Below are 14348 nucleotides of genomic sequence, written 5' to 3' on the forward strand. Positions count from 1 at the left end.
AACAGTGCTAAAACCTGTACACAACAGTTTCACTTGCACTGTGAAAATTCACTTCAAAGGATTCCAACTAAACTTTAAACTCTTTTGATTAAAGCTACATTCAGCTGCTCCCTTATTTGAAAGAGGTCAGCCTGGCAGGGAGCTTTGCATGTTTGATTTGGCAGATTTTTACAGTGACCTTCCTGATGCAACCCCAGAAGCATTTGGGTCTCCTCCCAGAACCAAACCAAAGACCTTTTGCTTGTCAGATGAACACGTGAACTGCTACAGTAAAGAGCCAGAAGCTACATTTATTAGGAACAGGTAAACATTTTTTTTCTGTCAAAAGATGCTTCAACAACTGATTTTTATTAGCTTTTTATCCTTATGCTTCCTTTGTTTCCTAATTATGTCCTATAAAAACACTGATGAACACACACATTAACCTTTTTGGTTATAATTTGATATCATTTTGAGGGGAAAATTTAAAAAAGGATGAAAAAGAATAAAAAAATAGTTTTATTCCCTCAAATGATTAAGTGTATGCACGTGTAGTTGATACATAAAAGCTATACATGGAGGTAAATACATCGTAAATCAACAGCTGTGGTGTATCAATGATATTTGATCCATGAGTGATTTAATATTTTCATGTTTTCTTTATAGTTAGCATGTTTTTAACCATCCAAGCAGTTTCAAATTAACCACCTTGCAACCGCTCTGACTAATCTTCTACCTCATCTGAGAATCCAAGAACCCTGATAAACCAATACTGACAATGTTGCATTAACAGCGACGGGTCCAAGGCCTTCAGCTTCATTAGACAACAGACCTGAGAGTTTCAGCCGCTACAAAGTAGATATGAAAACCAAACACACAACTTTGATCAGACTCCAAACACACACCAGTTTCTACACTGTAAAGACAAAAAATTCAGTCCTTCTTCGATATTATGTTATGTTATCATGTAAAGGCTCTAATTGCTAGACATTACCTGAGATTGGACTGACAGAGGATGAGAAAACTGAATGAATTCGCCAGCTAAAAAGGTTCAGGCCGGAAAAGGATTAAAAGAGTTGTTCACAAGCAGCACAACTCCAATCACAGTGGTGCTTCATATAACTCATAACTGCGCTCACAGGCGCACAAACGTAAACACACCACAGACGTCAAACTTGCCCTTTTGGTTGTCTCTGGGGTCTCTAAGGTGCTCGTGCAGGTGATGATGTAGTCGGGATAGACGGTGGACCAGCCACTCTCTGTACAGTTCCTGCTGAGGTTGCCTGAAAGAAAACCGACTGGTTTTAGAGCCTTTTAGAACTGAACTAGTAGATTTCATGAAACCTAACATCAGTGCTGCATATAAAGATATATTGCCCTGATTTTTTTTTTAAAGCTTCAGTGATATTTGTCCACAGATTTTAGATTTGGATAACTGGAATAACAATTATATAACACCAGTGCAGTCAGATTCACAGCAGCAGTTGCCTGGACAGACAAACACAAAGTGGAGATGTTTGTTCCTAATCAGAGCGCCACATTTGGAGAAAACCAAACACAATTGTCAGCATGGTGGTGGAGGGCTCATGATTTGGGCTTGTTTTGAAGCAACAGGAACCTGGACACTCAAAGAATCAGCATAATGATGACACATGTCCATTTTTACCCTCTCAAACAGCTGTCATCAGAGGCAGGCACATGCGTAGGCCTCAGTGAGGACTTTTGATACTGAGCAGCTACTGTTCTCGTCTGTGGTGCTGATTGTGATGCTCATCTATTAATGCTGTGTGTTTCTGCACAGTGCTGAGTCCTCAGACTTTGTGTGGCGGGGTCATACTAAGTGTCAGCTGTCTTAAAATGTTTTACATGTCGGGGGAAGTTGAAGCTTCCTTTAACTGAAAGTCTGTATAATTTCCAGAACACACTTTTTGTTTTTTTTAGCAAGTCAAGTGTGTGTGTGTGTGTGTGCGTGTGCGTGTGTGTGTGTGTGTGTGTGTGTGTGTGTGTGTTAACAAAGATGATTGAAGGGCAGCAGGAGGAAGTGTGTCTCTGAGAAGAAGCTCACCGTTCTTGTGAAAAAGCAGCAGGAAGGGGGTGGGACAGTGTAAGGTCAGCACATCGCCGACCGCGGCGCTCGGCCAACATGAAACGTTGTCCCACTCGCCGTGACATCCTGGACAGACATATACAGAGATACACACACACACACAGACATTAGAAGTGTGAACTTGCCTGCACAGAACTTCCTGTTTGGCTGAGCGACTTGTGCGGAGCTTCTGTGCGAGCTGCTGATTGAACGTGGACAATAAATCCAGCCCACATGAAAGCAGCCTGTGAGGTTTGGACATTTAGCTTTACTGCTCAGCCAGGAGGGACAAAGACATTCACGTAACACTCTGAAGGCCTCTTAATAGTTAAGTTAAAAATAAATGTAGCCTGATGAGGCCTGAGAGTAACTAATGCTGGTACTGTCCTTTTACATCAAACACACATGTGTATCTATAGAGCAGCGTGAGAAAAAGCTCACAGTCTGAAAGCTGAGACCACACAGATTAAACACATTTTATTATCTCTGTGCTCAAACATTCGCACACATGACCGTTCACAAACAGCCTCTGTATGTCTGTGCGTCAGTCTTTGGTTACTCGTGTTGTGGTTTCACACAGAAATCATCCTAATATACGTCGTGAACATCTGGAGACTCTACTGATGCCGACTGTGTGCAGCAGTCCTTCAAGCCTTTTATTCTCTGAGCCTTTTATTCTTGCTGAAAAACAAGAGGTTAAAAATCAAAGCTGCTTCAGGAAGAAGGAGGTCTGGGCTTCTCTGCTTAGGCTGCTGCCCCTGATAAGTGCAAGAAGATGGATGGATGGATGGATGGATGGATGGATGGATGGATGGATGGATGGATGGATGGCAGGAAGAGTAGAAAGGGAAAGTTTACAAGATGGGGAAACCTGCTATGCTGTATCTTTTAGAGACTGTGGCACTGCTAAAATTCTCACTGGGAATGACCAATTGGACAAGATTGGAAATGAGTGCATCAACGGGATGGCTCAGGTGGAGCTGTTGGGAGACAAACATAGAGAGACAGGACTGAGATGGTTTGGGCATGTGCAGAGGGAACGTGGGTATATTGGACAAAGATGGCTGATTGTGAAGCTGCCAGGCAAGAGGAAAAGAGGAATACCTCAGAGGAGGTTCATGGATGTAGTGAAGGAGGACATGCAAAGGGTTGGTTTGACAGAGGAGGATGTTGCTGTGGCGACTTCCACTCTAATGAGGGCATATCAAAGATGTGGAAAAATGAAGTCTTCAAGTCTGACTGCTCAATGCTTTTGTTATTTGCAGCATGCAGGTCACACAGTTTTCACTTTGCCTTCACGTTTTTATCCTTTCTTGATCAAAATGAATCATTTTTAAATCATCTGATTGTAGCACAAGTGCAGAAAAGAGGTATGTTTGATTTCTCTTCGATCCACCCTCCAAGCAGGTAACTGAAGAAGCCTTTTTAACATTTATAGCTAGCATTTGTGTATGTGTACATGTGTACATTTGTGTGAGTGCGTGTATGTGTGAGTTTGTGCTTTTTGTGGAGTGTTTGATCTCACAAGGTAAACAGCTCAGTGTTGCAACACCGTCTGAAATAGCGTCCAGAGACACACACCACTTCACATCAACTGATTTCATTCAGTGCACTCACACACACACACACACACACACACACACACACACACACACACACACACACACACACACACACTTTTCCTTACTTGATATGGATCTGAATACTTTTCCGAGGCCTAATATTCAGTGATGCTCTTACAGCAGATTATTTTGCGTCTGCTCCTGCACACGCAGCAGACGTATCGTAAAATACTTTGGATGGGGATTTCCAAACACTTGCTCGTGTGTGTTTCAGTGCATGCGTACCTGCATGAGTGGAATTGTTCGGCTGCAGCTCTGTCTGACAGTCACTCTTTGCTTTCTGCATCTCCCAGTAGAACTGGCAGGGAGAAAACATTCCATTAACCTGTCGGGATGAAGGGAAATACATCTTATGAATATTATCTCCAAAATGAACAAACCTCCTGCGTCAGGCTCTTTGTCTCAGGTTGTGCTGTGCACGCTGGTGTTTGACATACGTGCTCCAGTTTTCTGGAGTAAAGTTCATGTTTCTGCGATCTGCTCTCCTTTCACTCCTATCTGCAGCTTTCAGGGGGAGGATTTAGGCAGTGGTGATGATTTGGGAAGACAAAAAAACACTTCTGCTAAAAGCAAAAACCAAAGCAGGTTAGGTTCCTCGTTAGAGATCAGCGTGTATGACACAATCAAATCTCCATAAAACAGTGTCACCACTCATGAAGGATCCCTCAGAGGCCTCTGCAGACAGCAGGAAGTTTCTATAATCTTTGTCTTTCCCTGAAGAGCATCGGTAATAAGTCCAGAGTCTCAGCGGCAAGTTTGGTCCTTTATTTTATTCTATGTTGGCTGCAAACAGTTTCACAACAGTTTTATTGTTTTAAAAGCATTAATATATATATATATATATATATATATATATATATATATATATATATATATATATATATATATATATATATATATATATATATATATATATATATATTCTAATTTGTGCATCAAATCTGCAGATACTCCAAATCTTTATGTGAATTCTGTTTTTGTATTTAATTTTTACTCTCAGAGCGTTAAACCCCACCAAGGCTACAGCTGAAGGAATAACAACAACTATTTAATGAAGTACTTGAGTATAATCCATCAGATTATCCTGTCTTTTAATGACACAGTTGTGATACTGAAACATCTGTTAGCTTATTTTGCTAGCTTTCTTTCCTGACCTGACCAAACTTTATTAAATTTCGCACACAATCTCACACCACCCTGGTACTAAACTGCTTTACAGCACCTTTCCTCTCACACCCACTCACTCTGTTGATTGTCTGCAGCAGCTGTGTTACTTCCAGCCTGTATCGTGTGTGTGTGTGTGTGTGTGTGTGTGTGTGTGTGTGTGTGTGTGTGTGTGTGTGTGTGTGTGTGTGTGTGTGTGTGTGTGTGCGTGCGTGTGTAATCTTAGTACATTCTTCCATGTTTGTGATTGGTTAGATGCTGTCACCACAACCCTTTTCAAGTGAGTACACTTGTAGTTAAATTGGGAAATCCTTCGGTCAATTTAGGAAAGCTTTGTGTGACCACTTATCTTGATTGTCGGTGTTAGGATTAGTGTGAGTGAGTCCAGATGAAAGAAGGATACCCAGAGTTTGATGAACAGCCTGTTAAAAAACCAACGAGTTGCAAAGTGACCCAGAGACCTCAAGCTGATTGAAATGTTGTGGTGAGAGCTGTTCATGAACAAATGAACACAAACTTCAATTAAATGAAGTGACGCTGTGAAGAAGTATAGGCCCAAATTCTCCCACAACCATGTGAGAAACCGATAAAGTCCCACAGAAAGCAGTTAATTAAAGTTATTGCTCCTAAACGAGGTTCTATAACCGAGACACCTATTCAATCATGTGGTGTAATTAGCCTATCACAGGGCTGCACAGAGGCCTGTGAGAACTTTTTATTTTCCAACGATTGTAAGACTGACTCCTCGGGTTGGGGGCGTGTGGTGGTTGGATCGATACAGCACAGTATTGGGATATTTTGCATGATGATATTGTAATAAAAAAGGGACACCAAATATTGATACTTTATTACATAAAAATACTACAAACAATAGGCTCGTGTCATGCACCAAAATGAGATCATGTCCATCAAGCAAACTAATATTAAACGACCAAAAATCATCCAACAATTTACCCACTTAGCGTGACAAAGCTACCTCCTAATTCAGAGTAAACTAATGCAGTAAAAATAAAACAGCGACCTCCTTGCATCTACAGAAAACAAAACAAAAAAAGCAGGGGCTGCCTGGTGATTATATTGACTTTGTGATGACTAAATTGTTTCCCAGAGCTGCACAATTTTGATCGGAACGCAATTGCAGTCGTCTGATAGGAGGCAACCTTTCTGCAGACAGTCACAGTGTGACGTGGGCTGAGAGTAATGACTCTCGGAGTGATCGCTGGCAGAGGAAAGATTTATTTGAAGAGTTCCAGTCAGGTTTAAAAATTCATCACAGCACAGAAACGGCTTTAGTGAAGGTTACAAATGATCTGCTTATGGCCTCTGACAGTGGACTCATCTGTGTGCTTGTCCTGCTAGACCTCAGCACTGCATTTGACACTGTTATTTATAAAATTTTATCACAGCAATTAGGGCATGCCGTAGGTATTAAAGGTCCTGGTACATATCTATCAAATAGACTCCAATTTGTGCATGTAAATGGAGAGTCCTTTCCACACACTGAAGTTAATTATGGAGTCCACAGGGTTCCATGCTAGGACCAATTCTATATATATTATAGACCAGTGGTCTCCAACCTTTTTTGCACTTTTAAGGTGTCAAAGATAAATACAACTAAATAAAATGATACGACCAAGACAAAAACAGTAGTATTTTGTAAATATAATAATAAACGTGAATTCGCTGTGTAATTGTGTAACTTTATTAGCAGCATCCTCCTGAAATGCCCCAACAACATCGAGAGTAACATCCTCCTCTCTGCCCCTTAATGCTCTCTGGTCGTTATGGTAACGTGTAAACATTTCTTTCAAAATAAGACGCACAACTGCAACACGGGAAAAGACCCAGGGAAACCAAATTAACGCTAAAAACCCTGAAATCCATAAATTTCACACCCGGTACCAAACCTGTCCGTGGCCCGGGGGTTGGGGACCGCTGTTATAGACGTTTCCCTTTGGCAGTGTCATTAGAAGGCATAGGATACATTTTCATTGCTATGATACCCCGCTCAATCTATCCATGAAGCCAGATAACACACATCAGTTAGTTAAACTGCATAAACGTCTTGAAGACATAAAAACCTGAATGACCTCTAATTTTCTGCTTCTAAATTCAGATAAAAATGAGGTTATTGTGGTTTGGCCTAAAAATCCTCGAAATACAGATTCTAACCAGATTCTTACTCTGGGTGTCATTATGTGTTTGATCAGGATGTGTTAAACAAACATGTAGGACTGCTGCTCGCATTTGTGCAATGACATCCTGTTTCAAAGTGATGCTGAAAAACTAGTGCATGCATTTAGTACTTCTAGGCTAAACTATTGGAATTTATTATTATCAGGCTGTCTTATAAAGCCCTATATAACCATTAGTTGTTATTAATCTCTGGCTCTCTTCCACAGCATGTCTTTTTTCCTGTTTTCCCCCATCGACCCCAATCAGTTAATGCAGATAGCTGCCCATTCTGGAGCCCGGCTCTGTCGGAGGTATGTAGGGTCTTTACCTTGTAGTTTAAAGCAACATGAGGTGATGCTGAGTGAAGGTATTGCTACTGCAACTCAGTCATCCAGGTAACACTAAAATCAAAAGACTCAATAAGGGTTTTTATAGTAAGGGGAAAGTTCAATTTTAGTTAAACCTTCGAGAAAAAAATAACAAATTTAAGCAGTTATGATATTAACTACAAATTAGAAATACATTTATATATTTGAAAAGTATTTGGTTGCAGTTTGGTTCAGTTGCACAGAAGCTGCCTTTGAAAACAGATTTCAATCTGAACCTCATTAATTAGCCTCACCTCGTTCGTACTGACTGTGCCGACTCGAGTGCTACTGAATGAGAACCATAACCCACATTTTCCTGCTGCCACCGTCAAACCCTCATATGTGTGAGTGTGTGTGCTGGTACAGCTGATGGTAGCCATGGACACACACTCAAACAGACTGTACACAAAGGGCAACATGAACAAAGAAAAACACTCAAACAGAACAAGTTCATGTGTCAACTTGATTCACTGATATACCGCGAATGTGCGTGTGTGTTGGGAGGTCTGTTTACACTTAGATTTATGGTCACTCTGCACAGTGTTTCAGATCTGTCAGTCTGTTTATACACACACACACACACACACACACACTAAAATGTCTTTAGCCAAAAACCTGACCATGATATCACCTATCATGCTCACCAATCAAACATCACTTTCCTTCTGTCTTTAAGTGACCCATCAAAGGAGAGACTCAGACTTCAAACAACACTTCCACACATGTAGGCACAGAGGCCTCAACAGCTGCATCAAATAAGATGAACGATCACTTGAGCCGATTCCAGTACGGAAAGGAAATCAGCTACAGAATGATTAGGTGCTAAACAAGGACGTGAGAGGAGCGGCGGTCCTTGTTAAGTGAAGTAAGGGGCTTCACCCTTACTGCACGCAACTTGTCTTCATTAAATGTGGATTGTGCTGAGTATCGTTGTGCAAAGAAATGCTGAACAGGTGAATTTTCAGAATAATGTGTCTGAAATTAAATTTAAATGCCTAAATTTAGCCTTTTTCCACCAAACTACGTAACCTAGCCTAACTTATATAGTAACCAGAAACTCCTTTTACCCCTACACCACACCTGTCCACGGCATTCAAGTCATTGTGATATTGACCCAACATGCAGTTACATTTCTCAGGTTACGCAGAAGGTTGGGACATCGGGTTAAAATGGGAGCCACTATAGTTCGTTGGGTTGAGTAGATGCCACAAGGCTAATGGAGAGGCCCATATTCAAGTCTACCTCAAGGCCTTTTACTGTACGTTTTGCCCCTGGGCATCTCCCAGTTTCCTGTCTTCTTTCCACCATCTAATCAAAATAAAAGCAAACAAGCTCAAAAACTGTGTTTACATAAAGCTGATGTAAAGTGCATTAAACCTACATTCTCCCTCATACCAGGAGTCAGACAGTAAATATCCGACTCCTAGAATGGCAAACCTCATCCAGGAAATGCTCATCATCAACTATCAATTACACGTCCATGAGTTGGAAACGCTCAGGTCCAAGTTTAATACTTTAGACTTAACTAACAAATGACATGATGGAGACTACGTCCCTCTTTTAAACTCTCTGTGGAAGTTACTGCCAGAGTCACATTAAACAACTGAGCAACAAAGCAAAAGAAAAAACAGCAGCCATTAGATCCTGTCTAAACTAAAGCTATTCTTAATATCGAGGTTCTCTAGAGCCAGGCTGTCAAACATAAGGCCCAGGATCCAGAATCAGCTCGGCAAAGACTATAAGTGTCATGGGGCGGCTGCGTGAAAGCGAGAGAGGACCCAAATGCACGGCTCGAGACACACAGGGATGAACTCAAAGGCAGGTCTTTATTAACAGGAAGATAAGAAGTCATACAAAACTACACTGGGAGCAACTAAAGCTGAGGCGCTGGGAAGACACGGGAAATGCACACAACCTAGAGGGACGACGCAACAGCATGGACACAGGGGGGATCCAAATACCAAACCAAACAATCCAATGAACATAAGGAACAAAATACAAAACCACAGGAAAACTAAGAACACTGGGTCAAAATGACCCAGGACCATGACAATAAGACTATAATCTGGGTGTAATCTGGCACTGACAAATGAGAAGGAGGGTTTTCCTACAGCTAGAAAACCTCTCCCATGGCTATTTATCATACACCAAAGTAACTGTGCAATAAATAAACAATAATATGACAAATAGAGCTTCCTGTTTTTACACTATCAAGTAAAGACATTTAGTTTTTTTACCGTGGGTCCAGAGAGCCAACAGATTTCAGTTACCACAGCAGCATTTCTCTGTCATGTAGAAAAACTGATACATACTGTGGAAAGTGGACTTTTCAAAGTAGCTGTGCATGCATGTGGCCCACGATTGAAATTGACTTTGACATCCTTGCGTTAGATGAAACAATCTGTTCTTAAATGGTATTTCTGACGGTGTCTGATGGTGCCTGGATCATCCTCAACCTGCTGTGGAAGCTGCAAATGTGTGCAGCAGCTCGGCTCGTCGCTATGTGGGAAAGCATTTGGGTTAATAAGGCTACGTGACTTCACAGGAACACATTAGAAGGCGTAAATAATTAATGAAGTTACCGCCTGCTTAAAATGTACACAGGCCCTTTCTTAATGTGGATCCTGCTGCTGTGACACTGCAGCTGTTCAGTAAAATCAAGCTAACAGGGCAAATCCACACAGAGCCTTAAAGAGGAGGAGGAGGTGGGCTCCGAGCAAATTCAAGCCCTGCTTATCTTATCGTTTGTCAGTGGATCTAAATCTTGTTGCCTCATAAAAACACTAAAAGACGAGTCTTTTCGGTACCTCAGTGGCTTCATGTACTATCTGAATGCATCTGCACAGTCATGGTGATCAAGCACGTTAGGCCTGCAGGTGAAGTTTGCATGTAGGTAAGAAGTGAACCACCTTGATCACAATCAAAAAACAGCTTTAAACCTGAATTTATAACTTAGGCCCTCAAACGCTGCATCACAGTGCAGGCCTCCAGTTTCAGATTGACATCATTACTATTGTTTTAAAGTCCCGATGTTCCAGATGGAGGTGCTGCTTTCTTCAACTCGAAATTTGGCTACAGATTTGGATTATGCCCTTCCTGTTCTCACTTCCTGCTTTTCAAAACAAACAAACTATAAATAGACACAAGCAAAAGGAAAAGATAAACAATCTTATTTAATCCATTGCCATCTAAACAAACAGCATAATCTCTTTCATATAATAAGCACTAATACACACAAATACACACAGAGACACACAGATCCATTACGAGGTAAGGGATAAAATGTTCTGGATTAAACTAAACAAAAGAACGCTTTTTTTTTCTCCACCAGTCTGTAATCCCAAACCTCCTCCTCCTCCTCCTCTGACCTGACTCCACCACGTCAGACTCATTCAGCTCGCTGAGAACGGTAAAAGCAGCCGAGTCGGCTCTGAAACAGAAGCCTGAGCTCAAGTGTCTGAACATTTAAACACATCAAGGTCAGGGGTATGTTTTAAAAAGGTCTGTCTATTTAGTCCACTGACTACGCAGCTCTGGACTCATTTGCAGTATTTTATATTTGAAGCTACAGCTTTATTCTTACCCTTTCAGACACTTTCATGTGTTTACAGGGAGGAGTCTGAAAGTCCCTTATGGAACAAGACATGGACAAGGACCGGGGTAGGTTGCAAAGTGGCTTGCAGGGGAAGCAGTGAGGATAAGAAGGCTAAAGAAACTTGAATATGACATTTTATATTGATATATTTATGTCATTTACCAGTCTTTGCACTTCAGTGACTATATTTCCATGTGAATATGCTGTTGGAACAATAGAAACATAAGCATAAAGGAACTTTAGAGCCCTTAAGTACATATTTACATTGCATGAGCGAGAGCTGTGATTTCTCAAATGTTGTGCCATGGAATTTGTGACGGCCAAATATTATTACAATATAAAACTAGACAGAAAACTGCTGTACTTTTTCTAATGCTGCTTTAATCATCTGGTTTACCCATCATCAGTTAAACCAGCCAAAGGAAGCCAGTTTACGATGAAACAGCTCAGGCTTGCAGTAAGTGAAGTAGTGTTGAGCAGGGGTGAAACTAAACTGCTGATGATTTATAAAGTAAGACAAAAATTAGGACTTTAAAGCAAAACTGGATGGAAAAAAGCAACAACTTTATCCAAAATTATAATTATGATGAAATTCTGGTTAAAAACCTCTTAAACTTTACGCTGCAGCAGTCCGTGTCTTACACAGTGAGCTGTGCAACACTATGTCAGCTGCTGGGCTATAAACTGCTTTAATAATGCAGGATGAACATGACCCTCATTGTGTAAGCCATAAAGTGCAACCACAAAGTGCACAAAGTGCAGATCTCACCACCAGATAAATGCTAAGAAACCAACTTCAAAGCTGGGACTGAGGGTCAGGTGGAAAAGCAGCATTTTTATTTTATTTTGTTTTATTTATTTATACACACACATTAACATTTCTACATTTTAAAAAAATACATCTGATGCAGTTTTTGAAGAACTCACGGCTTCAGCCAATCGACTAACCCTGCTAACCTTGTCCGTAGTCTGCAAAGGTCAGAAGAAGCCACTGACCTTTTCACTCCTTCCGCAACAGTTTGAGCTGAGAGGGCCCTACCACACACACACACACACACACACACACACACACACACACACGCACACACACACACACACACACACACACACACACACACACACACACCTCTCTTCCTTCACAGAGAAGCGTGGTTCGTAAACACGAGTGCCATTTCCTGACGTCACTCTGCAGGATTTCAGTTCAACTGTCTCTGCAGAGTCGCCCGAGGCAGCGCTGACAGTTAAACGTACAAATACAGGAGGCGATTACAAGGGTTTATCACAGCTTAGCTTTATGCATCACAGTGAGAGTTGCCATGTGATACATGTCTGATTTTGTGTTTGCAAATGCATGTTTTTAATTGCAGCTTTCACACGTTAGCAGCAAATTACGTTGTGTGCAGTAACTCCTGCATCCAAAGTCTTGTCATTTTTTTTTGCACACAGAGCAGCCAGACTGATCAATACAGGAAGCAGAAGTCATTCAACACACACAGCAGACCTGTGTCATCGTTGTTTCCGAAACTCCTTCCTCGTGTCTAACAGACAGAAACCACAACAGTTTAAAAGTTGAACTTTGAAGTTTGCTGCCTGTATTTACATTCAGTTATAAAGGAGTTGCAAGATGACACAGATGCTGACCAACATCAGCGTTACAAAACAATACTGTTACGGTCAGGTTTCTCTTTTGCCAAATGCTCTGAAACCACAATCTGTGAACCAGCTCATTCCCAAAAAGCAAAACGCACAACTTGAAGTTTTGGAAACGCTGAAGGAAACAGCGTTAGATAGAAGGGATGATGAAAACATCACTGCCTTTTCTCTTGGCTCTGACTGAAGAGACTGAGTCATGACTATGCATGACTCGTCCAAAGTCTGGGAATAAATGCAAGCAGAAAACAAAACTTAGACACACATTTGAAAGGTTGGAAATAAATGTTTGCATCAGTGAGCTTTGCCGAAACAGCTGCAATGCTGATCAGATAAAATGTCATTCATCTAGTTCTGGAGAAATACATATAAAATGAAAAGACTGTCTCTCTTCACTTGAGTATTTTTTTTACACAAAGTTTTTTTTCCCCTCACTTTAAAATAAAAATCATCCCGTTTCTCACTTGAGTGCATTTGGACCATTGATGTCACCTCAATGACGTACACTTTTAAGGACATCATCCACTCGAGGTGTCTGATGGTTTATCCAAACCCACAAAGACCCATTTTAATAAATGAGGCCTGGGCTTCAGTGTCTATATGTACAGGCCTGAGGGTGACTCAGGCATGAGTATGAAAAATTAACTCAGGAGAAGCAGCAGCAGCCATAAAGTGAATCTATAATTTATGTCAAACAAAATGCCAAATGAGAAACCTGCAAATGAAAACGTTACAATGCTGCTTTATCGTGTGATGTTTAATCAGCTGCAGTTAAAGCGCAATGAGTGCCAAATACATGACTGAGGATCAAGAAGTGAGAAGATTCTGTTCTTTTCCACGAGAGATGAAAATTATTTTTTACTGATTTCAAAAAAGTGAAAGTCATGGCTGCAAATATTGTATACTGTATTGTACGCCCAAGTTCAGATTTTCCTGCACCATGACAGGTTTTCACCCTCAGTTAAACATGTAAATCTCATTTTTAAGAGTGACCTGTTCAAATATCCAGATTGAGAGGTGACAGCGCTAACTTCTGCACAAAAAAGAAAATTGTCAGAGTATTTTCTTAACTACTCAGCCCATGAGTGGCATAAACCCTGAACAGGTTTTGGAGATTCTAATATCCACACATAAAACATTTTAGAGTCACCAGTTAACCTACTGTAACAAGCATGTGTTTGGTCTGTGGGAGAGAATCAAAGCACCCAGAGGAAACCAAATCTGGCACAGAGAGATCGTGCCAAACGCTGACCCAGCAACCACTCGGATACAAAAATAATTAATCTATGAACTGCTTATTAACTCGAATAGTAAAACTTGTCTTGTTGTAGTTTGTTGAATACAAACAGTCACCTTAAAATCTAAAGAAAAAATATGTGCAAATCTGCACCTAATATTGCTCTGAAATATATATTTGCCCTTTATAGACAAAAGGTCATTCATGGTCCCTGTAAGGACAGAAATGGACTTTAGTCTATATGCCAGTGTGCTGCAGCTCTGCGGGTGGTTTGTTAGAGTCAGTCTGCTGTACCCATTGATTCCCTGCTCTATTTAATCAATGCCAAACAAACTCCTGTTGCTTACCTTCCACTCGTTTCCTGCTCATGGCTTTGTGAAGTAAAATGAAAGTTAATTACGCACACTTTTACCCGAGGACTGAAAGCTGGTCTCACATGAGTTCAGTCTTAATACATTTAAATCACTGTTTG

At 40.9% G+C, this 14348-nt stretch overlaps 1 protein-coding gene across 2 annotated transcripts in view; it reads right to left on the reverse strand.

Annotated features, from left to right (window-relative positions):
* LOC113029441 (vasoactive intestinal polypeptide receptor 2-like) overlaps nucleotides 1-14348 on the reverse strand; it is a 45243-nt gene that overhangs the window by 30090 nt on the left and 805 nt on the right. For both annotated transcript variants that reach the window (XM_026180295.2, XM_026180294.2), the window contains exons 2-4: nucleotides 3913-4012; nucleotides 2045-2152; nucleotides 1159-1262 (exon numbers count right to left, since the gene is read on the reverse strand). In XM_026180295.2, coding sequence (XP_026036080.2) covers nucleotides 1159-1262; nucleotides 2045-2152; nucleotides 3913-4012 — 312 coding nt within the window. The remainder of the gene's footprint in view (nucleotides 1-1158; nucleotides 1263-2044; nucleotides 2153-3912; nucleotides 4013-14348) is intronic.

The sequence above is a fragment of the Astatotilapia calliptera genome, chromosome 9 (assembly GCF_964374335.1).
Source record: "Astatotilapia calliptera chromosome 9, fAstCal68.1, whole genome shotgun sequence".
In the NCBI taxonomy this organism is placed as follows: domain Eukaryota; kingdom Metazoa; phylum Chordata; class Actinopteri; order Cichliformes; family Cichlidae; genus Astatotilapia; species Astatotilapia calliptera.